We start from the raw sequence: 12960 nt of genomic DNA, 5'->3' as shown, positions 1-12960 counted from the left end.
GTCACAGATCTGGTTTGAATTCATCATTCTTTAGGTCACTTCGCCACCTCAGTTCAGACCCAGCTATATGCAAATCAGTCTTGACCCTGTGCTTCATGGGAACAGTCCAGCCTGAACCGTCAAACCAGGTCTTCCCTGAACTGGAAACAAGCATCCTGGGACCGGTTTCTGGGTAACACCCTTTATCAGCCAGGCTAGCTTGAATCCAGTGGCAAAGTGAGCAAGGGACCCACCTCTGGGTATGTGAACCCATCAAGCCCAGAATTCTTTTGCAGATTTTAATTAACAAACTATTTTCATCTGGCAGTATGTCCAAGCTCTAGCAATTATTCTTGACATAATTTTAACAGCTCCGGATATTTATTTTACACCTCGTGGTCTTAGTAAAAGCCCAATACTTCTACGTGCTAACATCAATGAAAATCAATTGGGCTAAGGGAGTCTAAATTACAAAGGAAGCCAATCTGAATTTTTCCTTGCGAGAGGGTTTAAGCATATCAAAGTTCCACATCTAAGCTAGCTCTGCCCTACTAGAACAGAAAATGTTATGGGTGATCACACAGCATCTTAACAAGAACAAAATGCATAAGTAAAAAGAAAGATAATAAATCATCTAGGAGGTCGACAGCACTAAGAAGAACTCTAGAGTAGAAAAAAAGTATTTTACCACTCTTTTCCTCTCACCAAAAGAGTCCTACTATTAGTCTAAAAGCAGAATATCAGATTTCAGCTCAGTGGATTAGCACAACACAAACCTAAATCATCCATAATTCACATACCAAATTCAGGACATGTATATTTACTTAAATAAGAACAAATGTACCCCCTTGTGAGATTTGTATGTTGTGACGCACAATTTCATGGGTGATCTTGGGAGGCCAAAGAAGAGAACTGCACTATACGCAGATGATCTTCTGCTTTTCATCACCGGCTCACAAACCTCAGGCTCTCAGTGTTTGACGCAGCTTGACCTGTACGAGAAGGCACTGGGACTGCGAATAAACAGATCTAAAAAGAAGATCTAAATCCCTACTGATGCAGATTAGCAGCAACATGAGCGTCTAGTCCTGGCAATCGGATATCCCAATGTGACGTCTACCCTTCAATACCCGTGGATCCACATATCTTTACTCCCAGAACTCACAAAGCACCTCAACTTGGTACCTCTAGAGACTGCTATGAAAAGAAACTGCTAGAAGTGGATGTGCCTCTGCTTCATGTTTTACGACACATAGCCTCTTATAAGATGTTGCTACTGCCTAGCTTCCTATATACGTTTTAGAACATCGTACTCCAGATTTCTAACCAGTGGTTCCAAAACCTCAACTGCACCATTCGCTCCTTCCTGTGGTCAGGAGGTCGCACCCGGATCACAGTTGCCAACTGTTGGCATTCCCCATACGATGGTAGACCTTCCCTGTTACTATGCGGTCTCACAACTGATTAGGGTTAACGAATGGCTTAGCAGTGAATGGGACAACCCAACCTATCGCTGAGAATTATCCCTGCTCAGCCTAGACAACATAATGGGTGCATTGTACAGAGCGCCAAACCCACAGTCCCTGCCAGAAATTACCCGGGTGATCTCTGTGCTGGAGATCTTCACTTTGATTTGTTGCCTGGGACCATAAATATATGTTGCAGACCCCCTGTGGATAAGCAAACGGCTGCGCCATACAGCAGGCCTGGAGAGGTTCCATAAATGGGACAATATAGGCATCACACTGCTGGGGGAGGTATGTGGAGGGGGCCATGTGCAGTGGTTTTAAGATCACTCACAACTCGGACCCAATTTCATAAATATCTTATCTTAATGGAGTTTTGTATAGCGCTCTGTCACCATAAGTTTCCTGGCGCTGATTGGGTGCTGAGAGATGTAAAAGAGGGGAGCTAGCCAGACTGTGTGAAAAGACTGGTTTTCAGGAGTTTTCTGAATTCCAGAAGGAAGTTGGAAGATTTAAGCGGAAGGGACAGCAGATTCCAGAGTTTGGGGGCCAAGTGGGCAAATCTACAGCCACCAAATTTTTTGAGCTTAATTGGGGGTGCAGCTAAGAGATGGCGATGAGAGGACCGTAAGTTGCATACCGGACAGTAGGGAGTGACTAAGGATTTGAGGCAGACAGGGGAAGTTCGAAACATAGCTTTGAAGGTGAGGCAGCCGATCTTGAACGCAGCCCTCTGTTCGACCGGCAGCCAGTGGAGTTTGCGAAGTAGTGGTTTCGCCGACTGCCACTTCGGGATTTTATAGGCCAGTCTGGCCGCCTGGTTCTGCACAATTTGAGCCTATGTAGAAGATATTTGGGTAGGCCATGGTACCGAGAGTTGGAAAAATCCAGGCGGGAGAGCACCAGGGCAATCAAGACTTGTATCAGGGCCTCAGGTGTAAGGAGATGGGAGACTTTCCTGATTTTTCTGACCTGAAACATGCAAGATGATACAACTGCACCCACCTGAGGCTTAAGGGAGAGCTCTGTGTCTATGATGACCCCGAGACTCTTAGCTGACTTCTCCAGGACAGGCGGGGAGCCAAGCTCCACCGGCCAGAACTGTGGGCCCCAGTAAGTCGGGCTGTTACCCGGGAGGATTAGCTCTGTTTTCCCCGGGTTTAACTTGAGCTGGTTAAGGTTCATCCATTGCTGGATGTGTAACATAACCGCTTGACGGTCAAGGGCTGCATTAGGAGAGTTGAGGGGGAAGATGATTTGCAGATCGTCTGTGTAGTAAATGTCCTCTCTAATGTTCTTGACTAGATAGACTGTACTATGCCATCTGTGACATCATAGAATTCCTGGGTGACTCTCTGGCTCACAGTGTCTCTCTTTACCTGACTGTGGCAGTTGGTTAACTCAGGCTGAGCTGCTAACAGCTGGCTCCTGGTGGGGTCTTACTTCTGTACTTAATATCTTGGAAGGAACTTACAATAAAGGAACCTATCTCTACAGTGGACTCTGTTACTTCCTTTACCACAGTCTGCATAGTTGAAGACGGTAATGTCCCACCTCTTCAAGGAATGGATGAGCGGTTGGAGATAAAGGTTGAAGAGCAGGGGGGACAGGGAGGATCCCTGGGGCACTCCACAGATGGATAGCTCCTTAGCGGCCATGAAAGGGCCTAGACGTACCGTCTGGGTTCTGCCTGTCAAAAAAGATTTAATCCAGGCCAGAGCCAGACCCCGGATGCCGGCTTGTTCGACACGGTGGAGAAGGATGTTATGATCAACCGTGTCGAACGCCGCCGACAAATCCAGTAGGACGAGCGCCTGAGGAGACCCTTTATCTGCATTGCCCCTTAGAGAATCCATAACTGCCAGGATCACAGCCTCGGTGGAGTGGGCAGGTCTAAAGCCGGCTTGATTAGGTTCGAGGAAGTTGATACGCTCGATGAAGTGAGAGAGGCAACTGGTGACGTGTGCCTCCAGGAGTTTGGATAGGTAGAGCAGGAGAGAAATAGGCCGATAGTTGGCGAGGTCCTCCGGGTCGGCTCCGGGCTTTTTCAGTAGGGGTACTAAGACAGCCTCTTCGAAGGAATTGGGTACCAAGCCAGTTTCAAGGGAGGTGTTTACAGAGGCAAAATGCAGTCCAGCAGAGCCAAATCAGATGTCGCCAAGAACAGAGGGCGGGCAACAATCGTTAGGTGAGCCGGATTTAACTCAGCCAGCGAGTTTTGCCAGGGTGGGAGAATCAAGGGTTTGGAAGCATGATAATGAGAATGGATTTTCAGGGGAGGAAGCAGATTTAACAGCGGGAGAGACGGAAGGGATGGTATTCTTAATCTTAATTTTTTTCTATGAAAAAACTATTTAAGGCTTTGCAGGACTCTTGGGTGGGGGCCTGGGAAGGGAGGGTTCTAGCGTCAGACGTGAGCTCACTCATCACTCTGAAGATCTCCTTGGACTTGTTAGGGGCAACGAGGATCCTTTCAGAGATGTGTGAGGATTTTGCTGCTGTAATTGCACTTTTATATTTTTTTCGTGCGGCGACGTATGCTTCTCTGTCAATAGGCGAGTAGTTGCATCTCCACTTACGTTCCGTCTGGCGTAGTTCAAGCTGCTGGGTTTTCAGGGAGGAGTTAAACCACCTGTGTGATTTACTGTGACGAGAACGAGGGAATCTGGAGATGGGGGCAAAAAAGTCACTGGCTTTTGTGATCCAGCTGGAGAAGTCGTCCTCCAGAGTATGGACAGTTGCGACATTACGCGGTGGGGGTGGGTCTCAGCCAAAAAAAGAGAGAAAGCCTTGAGAATCAAGGGCGCTCCATTTGCGAGCGACCCCACCTGCCAGGGGAGGAACCTTGACACGACCCCTGATTGTGATCACCGTGTCGATCATATGATGGTCCGACCAGATGCAAGGAGTGACTACAGGACAGGAGAACGTGAGGTTATGGGTCCAGATATGATCTAATATATGTTCCCTAATATGGGTAGGAGAGGTGACAAGTTGGGTCATGTTGAAGTTAGAAAGAACTTCAAATAGTTCCGCTGCATGGGGGCCAGCGTTGCTATCATTGTACCAGTAATTAAAGTCGCCAAAAATAGCGACTCGGGCAGGTGAGGTAATCAGGTTAGCTAGCTGTTCGCTAAAGGCGACGGGTAACAGAGGCATAGAGTAGGGGGGGCGATAAACAACAATGAGGGTATGGGCTCCCTCCCCCGTTTCCAGACTGATGATAAGATTGTCAACGTCAGCAAGAGTGAGAGAAGATGTAGTGATAAATTTGAACTCTTTTCGTATGACAGCTGCCACCCCTCCACCAGCGCGACCAGAAGGTCGATTAATGTTAAGCATGTAGTAGTCTGGGGGCAATGCTGCCAAGATATCAGGGAGAGAGTTGTCAGTCAGCCAGGTTTCGGTGAGTAGGAGGATATTGGGGCTTTCGTCAGTAAGTAGAAGAAAAGGGTTGGCCTGATGTTTTACGAATGAACTTGTTTTTAAGTATAATACACGTATGCGCGTGTCACTAATACTAGGACAGGCGGAGGTCTTGACACTGGGACGTGGAAGGGATGCTCTGCGCGCAATGCCGAGTGATGAAACACGATCTAGGCAAGCGGGAGATAAAGCACAGTATGCGGATTGTAAATTCCTTAGAGTAGAAGGAGAATAAGTGAGGGGAGCGGCAGCATCCCTGGACCCGTCCGGGCGCAGACGGGCACGACTCGGGCACGTCCGCTGAACGCGTCCACTGCATGGACGTCCCCTTTTATGCGCAACTAGACCGCGAAGTTTGCGAAGCCACACTCAATATGGCCGCCTCTATTCTGTGCCCGGGACCAACTCCACAGCGTCAATACTCGGCTGGGAGTGGCCCAGGGCTGCGGGAGGGAGGGGGAAAGGAGTCAGCAGATAAAGCTTCTTCAGTCAAGCTATTTAGGTACAGTTGCTGTTAAGTAATGAATTTGCCGATTTTTACAAGCTTTCAAGTTAATAACAAATTGGGAACAAATAGAATTAAAATTCAAGTGACACAAGCAACACAGCCTCCCGGCTTCCGCCTCAGGAGGGACCCAGACACTCACAGAATCGAGTGCCGGGTCGAGTGAAGCCCCTTTTATGCGCAACTAGAGCGATAAGATTCCCAAGCCACACTCAATATGGTGTGTATCTGCAGTTGAGCCATGCCCTCACACCCAACATCCTTCCAGACACTGGCATCTCCGAGTTCAGCCCCCTCAAAGCAAAACTATTAACCGGGAAAGTTTCTTGGGGTGCAATGTCCCAGATGTACCGCTCTGTAATCATTAATACTGCGAATTGGTTTGACACACAAACACAGGTGGGATGCATGGATCGGGGTAATCAACAACAGAATGGATGGGAAGCTAGGATTGTCCCCGAATGATGGATGTCTCCAGGCGCCTTAGACTGATACAACTGAATTATCTAAACTGGATTTATACGACCCCCTATATGACTATTGAGGTGGTAGAATCAAACTGGTCACCTGTTTTCGCTTTTCTGTGCCCGGTCTTTTACCATGTGGTTTGGACTTACCCTTTGATGGTTTGCTACTGGCAGAAGGTAACATAAGAACTCTCACAGGTTGCTTGACTAACCCCTGGTTCTTACCCCTAGGGTGGCCCTACTGGGCATACCAGATGATCCTGGTGGCCCAAAGGTGGAATGGACTTTCATTGGTGTTGCCTCTCTGGTTGCAAACAAAGTACATGCCGAGGCAGTTTATGAATAACGCATACATGTCTCACACAAGACTAAAAGAAATACTGAAATTGAACTGCCATCACCAAGCATCTGTGTATTACAAGTGACTTGAGTGACTATATTGTTTGTATTAGTCCTAGATTCCAACAGGGAACAAGAAAGTATTTACAATCTAGATGTGAAGGAAAAATTGCTTCAAATCATGAAAGAAAAAGTTTATACATCTACCCTTGACTTTGTACACCCTTTGGTACCTCCCGTTATATTCTGCCCTTGCCTAAATGTAGAAAAATGAGGTGCAACCTTACCGAAACAGTGGATATCACAGCGGACAAATGAACTGCCAAACCTACGGACATGGGTATTGCAGTGCATCAAAAAGATTTTGCGCTCAGTGTACAGAATAGCAGACTGATAGCTTTCCCCCCAAAAAAAGGTAGCACATCAACACAATGTTTATGAAACCAAAATAGCTTCCTTCTCAACACAGCATACCTCGCCTAAACATAAATCAGTAACCTCCACCCTATACACAAGCAAATGCCTGCTCTCAATGTCAACAGCATTAATTACATGTTTGCATAAACTTTTGTTGCCCTTGGGAATTATTTGTTCCTAAAAGTCTAGCACCCGAGACTCTGAAAAGAAATTTCGAGACTATCATCTTCAAATAGAAAAGAAGATAAAAGTAATCAGCACAACAAATTCAAAATAGCATATGCGCCTAACTCTCATTGTGCTGGTAACAACGAAAGAAATCCAGTCCGTCCACCAGTTGAGGTCAGACGAGGCACCAATATGGGAGGCATATTAATTTTTGCTTCAACATGTCTCAAATGAAGAAATACTACCAGTCTTACAATGAGAACAGCACATGCATAACTTAATTTTGATAAGGAGGGGAAACTAAATAAACACGAACTTTAAGCACTACGAAACTTCTAACTCAATTGAGCAATGGTCTAGTATTTTCTGACTCTTAAAGATAAAATTCTAATACACAGACATACACTACTTGCAAGTGACTCCAAAAGTCAAAGCAAGTGAACAAACGTACACTTTCTGGGCAAGATGTGACATGCGCTGGTTTAGACAAGTATGGGGAGAGCAGGGTATTAAATATTTGCTAAAGAAAAAAAACTATGTACATATGCTTCTTGCTGGAGTGGGCAATAAACCTGACAATTTCCAATCGCACACACTATACAACTGTTACTTAACATTTGTATAGTGTGTCAATCCTTTCTATTTTCAGAAATATACAGTAGAGTACACTACCTATTTATTTTGGATGGTCAGAGTAGAACAGCTGCACCTCTGTGGGATTGTACAAAAACGTTTCAACACCACGAACATAAGAGGTTGGTTGACAGCGATGTTTGAAGCGCAGTATAGTGCAAAATAAAAATGCGGTAACAGAATATGTAAAGCAACAAATACTGTCTGCTAAAGGCACAACCCACGGAGGATGGAGAACATGGGCTAGCAGCAACGAAATTACAATAATTTTAAAAAGTAGCTAAAGTATTATGTATACTTAGAAAAGGCGGTCGGACACTAGTATTTAAAAAAACAAAAAAGTAAACAATTGTGACAAATAGCCATCCAACAGTGTTTTAAACACTATTCAATGTCACGCGGCACCAGAACGTCTATGTCAAAGTACAACTGTTTTAACTTTGACAGGATAGGAGCAGTGCTTGCCTCGTCAAACAAGCTGGGGGGTGCAGGCAGACCTTTAATCTAAGCAGAGAGAAGAGTTACCCGGTGTCATTGCACACCAGTCAGGGTTCCAGAAAGGAAGTAAAAGGAGGAAAGCAAAAAAGGGTGTCGAGGTAGATGAAATCACAGCCTTCGTCCCAAAACACACAGCATTGTCACAACAAACAGAGTACTCACATCCGTCCAGATCCTCTTGCAGATCTTCCTGCAGCAACGACAAATCTGAAACGAGGAACAAAAGAGAGACACTCATGAATGCACACAGGCAGACCAGGGGGAGAAGCAGACACGTTTCCAACAGTCCATCCATGCCCAGCAAGCACCCTCTCAGCCAGAAGGCAGGTAACCCCACAGCCCAGTGAAGGGACACACTCCCGCACTACAGCCAGGGCGCAACAGAGTCTGTATGGGCAAGGGAAATCATTGGGGCGACTACGAATACCCGAGGGCGTTAGGCAGCAGCGCCATGGGGCCCCCTTTCCAGCCGTCAGCCACCTACCCGCCATCTTGTTGTGTCCCCTCCCCAGGCCCGGCGCTACATTGGCTCCGCTTCGGCGCTGCGTGCGGATGCCGGCGGGAGCTGAAAGAGGTGCTGCGGCCGCTCGCGCTGCGCTCCTTCCGGCTGCAGCTGACGAGGCCGGGCCTGGGCGCTCCTCCTCGCAGCCAACAGCACAGCCCTACCGGACACACACCGCCCCGCGCAGGCACAGCCTCCGCCTCCTGCTCCCAGTGAACACACGCTGCACAGGCGGGCACACGCACGGCCCCGCGGTCAGCATGTTTTATTCACATGGCTCTCAAGAGCTGCCCCACCTCAGCAGGCAGAGCCCCAGTGCACAGCACACGGGCAGCTGCCCAGAGCAGGACACGTTTCGCCTAAGATAGCTGTGAGGCTGTTGCAGTTCACAGACAATTCATTACATTTCATCGCCCCTTCAGACACTAACCAAGAGGATAACTTTCCTTCTCTCCACTTATCTTTACATAATAACAGGAAGAAATACACGAGACCATGAGCGGCCTGACGAGGAACTACAACTCCCGATACCCTCCAAACCAGAAGTGCAGCGAGGGCGAGGCTTTCCTCTCTGTCACTGCCAAGGGCCGCCTTCTCGAGGCTCCTCCTCTTTCTTTTTTGACGCATCACCAGCTGGTTTTACATAGGACACAGTGAGGGCATGAGTTTGCAAATAACTTGCGAGGAAGGTTGTTCTACACTGACATTTGTGTGTTTTCACCACTCACGGAATTGTCAGACTCCAGGCCAACGCAGTTTTATGTATTTTTTGTTTGATTAGGCCCGCTCAAAAATCCGCTGCATTCATCTTGTAGAATTTATTCAGGCATTTTTGTTATGTAGCACGGATGTTACCAAAAGGTGTTGTTAAATCGCTTTACCATAGAAAATGAATATTACATAAGGTACATGTTTATCGTTACATAGGACAGCAATATTACATGGGGTGCGTGATTATTATTACATGGGGCATAGAGTTTCATTAGGCAACGAGAATGGCAATAAAGTTAGTATAACAGTAGTCCTAGACTTAACGCAATAGTTAGAAACGTATTAAAAGTACAATTATTGGTTGAAACTGTGGAGGAGGTTTAGCTAAAGTGTCAGTTTAGATTTAAAGACAGCAATCGAAGTGGTGGTGCATAAGTCTAGAGGTAAGGAGGTCCATAGTCCGGTCACTCTTCTTGAGTAGGAGTGTGCCATAAGTCAATCCTTTTTAAATGTCGGGGTGTAATGATGCTTGCAGAACAGGGAATGAAATTATAGCTTGTTTATTAAGAAGCAGAATGAATACAGGTGAGCGCCAGGGAACAGCCACTCCGACACACAGCTCTCCAACCGCTAGTCCCTTCCAAGATGCACCCACACATTCTATCAGGCATCATAGCGTTCTAGCAACACCACAAGCCTTAAAGACATACACAACACATCCCCCTCTCTTCAACGGAAGAGAAGAAGAACACAACCATAAGCCATAAAAAAAACAAAAGGGAAAAGAAAAACCAAAACCAAAACCAAAAGGTACCGACACAACTGAAGTCGATAATAAATTATTCCATAACATAGTCTTTGAGCCGAGAGGGTAAAGCATGTGTTCTTTTACCCAAGCCCCTCTCAACACAATTGGAATCCCCATTGTCATTGTTAGAAACATCATTGTTGCAACCATTGGCAACCCTCCCCCCCCTCACAGGAGGACTGACCCAAAGAAGGTAAGTCACATACAGTTCCACTCATGTCCACATCAACACCTGCCAATTGGGGATGTATGCAACTATCATCAAAATGGTCATCAATCCAGTCAAATATATTTTGACTATTTTCCAACTCTGTCCCCACCACATCACACTGATCACGACCAACAGCAATGCTTTTCAAGTTCCACACTCTACCATCACTCAATCTCACAGCATTCCTCAGGACCTCAATGACCTGTTTTTTAGGCTCGAATTGACTCTCACCCTTGGGTACCTTATAAGGTTTCCTTACACACACCCACTCTCCAACTTTAATTTCCACATTTTTCGTGCCATGGTGGCTGTCATAATACTCCTTACTCTTAGAATGCAGTAACTCTAAATCGTTCTTCACCGCAGTAGGAGACCACTGTGCAACTTTGCCCTCCATTAACCAACCAGGATTGATTTTGCTTCTCGGTAATCTTCCCCTCATCATAACAAAAGGGGACAATCCCGTGCTAACTTGTGATGTAGTCCTGTATGACCACAGGGCATGAGTTTGCAAATAACTTGCGAGGAAGGTTGTTCTACACTGACATTTGTGTGTTTTCACCACTCACAGAATTGTCAGACTCCAGGCCAACGCAGTTTTATGTATTTTTTGTTTGATTAGGCCCGCTCAAAAATCCGCTGCATTCATCTTGTAGAATTTATTCAGGCATTTTTGTTATGTAGCACGGATGTTACCAAAAGGTGTTGTTAAATCGCTTTACCATAGAAAATGAATATTACATAAGGTACATGTTTATCGTTACATAGGACAGGAATATTACATGGGGTGCGTGATTATTATTACATGGGGCATAGAGTTTCATTAGGCAACGAGAATGGCAATAAAGTTAGTATAACAGCAGTCCTAGACTTAACGCAATAGTTCGAAACGTATTAAAAGTACAATTATTGGTTGAAACTGTGGAGGAGGTTTAGCTAAAGTGTCAGTTTAGATTTAAAGACAACAATCGAAGTGGTGGTGCATAAGTCTAGAGGTAAGGAGGTCCATAGTCCGGTCACTCTTCTTGAGTAGGAGTGTGCCATAAGTCAATCCTTTTTAAATGTCGGGGTGTAATGATGCTTGCAGACCAGGGAATGAAATTATAGCTTGTTTATTAAGAAGCAGAATGAATACAGGTGAGCGCCAGGGAACAGCCACTCCGACACACAGCTCTCCAACCGCTAGTCCCTTCCAAGATGCACCCACACATTCTATCAGGCATCATAGCGTTCTAGCAACACCACAAGCCTTAAAGACATACACAACACATCCCCCTCTCTTCAACGGAAGAGAAGAAGAACACAACCATAAGCCATAAAAAAAACAAAAGGGAAAAGAAAAACCAAAACCAAAACCAAAAGGTACCGACACAACTGAAGTCGATAATAAATTATTCCATAACATAGTCTTTGAGCCGAGAGGGTAAAGCATGTGTTCTTTTACCCAAGCCCCTCTCAACACAATTGGAATCCCCATTGTCATTGTTAGAAACATCATTGTTGCAACCATTGGCAACCCTCCCCCGCCCCTCACAGGAGGACTGACCCAAAGAAGGTAAGTCACATACAGTTCCACTCATGTCCACATCAACACCTGCCAATTGGGGATGTATGCAACTATCATCAAAATGGTCATCAATCCAGTCAAATATATTTTGACTATTTTCCAACTCTGTCCCCACCACATCACACTGATCACGACCAACAGCAATGCTTTTCAAGTTCCACACTCTACCATCACTCAATCTCACAGCATTCCTCAGGACCTCAATGACCTGTTTTTTAGGCTCGAATTGACTCTCACCCTTGGGTACCTTATAAGGTTACCTTACACACACCCACTCTCCAACTTTAATTTCCACATTTTTCGTGCCATGGTGGCTGTCATAATACTCCTTACTCTTAGAATGCAGTAACTCTAAATCGTTCTTCACCGCAGTAGGAGACCACTGTGCAACTTTGCCCTCCATTAACCAACCAGGATTGATTTTGCTTCTCGGTAATCTTCCCCTCATCATAACAAAAGGGGACAATCCCGTGCTAACTTGTGATGTAGTCCTGTATGACCACACTGCTTTTTGTACCTGAACTTTCCAATCCATCTTTTTACTGACCGCCGCCTGACTCACACCTTTGATCACCCTATTGAATCTCTCAACTGTACCATTACCACTTGGATTGTATAATGCAGTCGTTTTATGTTTAACACCACATCTTTGAAAATAACAAGCAGCCATGTGAGACAAAAACTGCACCCCATTGTCAGTAAGGATACAAACCGGTAAACCCTCCATAATAAAAATTTTGTCCAAAATTTTTAACACACTTTGTGTGTCTGCTTTGTCTACAAATCTCACAATTGGCCATTTTGTCAATAAATCAATAGCCACCAATCCAAACTCTTTAATTTCCCCAATGGGCCCAATGATGTCCACCGCAATCGTTTCCCACAGAAGTTCGGGAATCAACCCCTCACTCATGCAAGGTTTCAGAGTCCTGAGTGACTTATCTGCTGAATTACAAATCTCACAACTCCTAACAAAGACCTCCGTGTCCTTATCAACACCTGGCCACCAAAACACATTTTTCACCATGATTTTGTTCCTCCCAATACCAAAATGTCCTTCGTGACATAGCTCCAGGACCTTCTTCCTCAAGGACGCTGGAGGAACAACTCTGTCACCTCTGAAAAGTATATCCTTCTCCAAGGACAACTCCATTCTAACTTCCCAAAATGCTCTTAACTTGTCTCCCAAAAATCACTGTCTTGGCCAGCCAACACATATATACTCCTTGATCTTTTTGAGTTCTACATCCTTCTCTTGCTCTT

The 12960-nt window shown here is 45.6% G+C and overlaps 1 protein-coding gene across 2 annotated transcripts in view; it reads right to left on the bottom strand.

Moving 5' to 3' along the window:
* PPP4R1 (protein phosphatase 4 regulatory subunit 1) overlaps nucleotides 1–8934 on the bottom strand; it is a 604307-nt gene extending 595373 nt beyond the window's left edge. The window contains exons 1-2 of one of the 2 annotated variants that reach the window (XM_086964940.1): nucleotides 8831–8934; nucleotides 8061–8105 (exon numbers count right to left, since the gene is read on the bottom strand). In XM_086964940.1, coding sequence (XP_086821066.1) covers nucleotides 8061–8105; nucleotides 8831–8897 — 112 coding nt within the window. In that variant the 5' untranslated portion in view covers nucleotides 8898–8934. Of the gene's footprint in view, nucleotides 1–8060; nucleotides 8106–8382; nucleotides 8781–8830 lie in introns of those variants that run through there. The other variant, XM_086964941.1, reaches the window with a different exon arrangement.
* Nucleotides 8935–12960: the final 4026 nt, after the last annotated feature.

The sequence above is a fragment of the Lissotriton vulgaris genome, chromosome 4_1 (assembly GCF_964263255.1).
Source record: "Lissotriton vulgaris chromosome 4_1, aLisVul1.2, whole genome shotgun sequence".
Taxonomy (NCBI): Eukaryota; Metazoa; Chordata; class Amphibia; order Caudata; family Salamandridae; genus Lissotriton; species Lissotriton vulgaris.
This window is presented reverse-complemented; position numbering and strand designations above follow the sequence as displayed.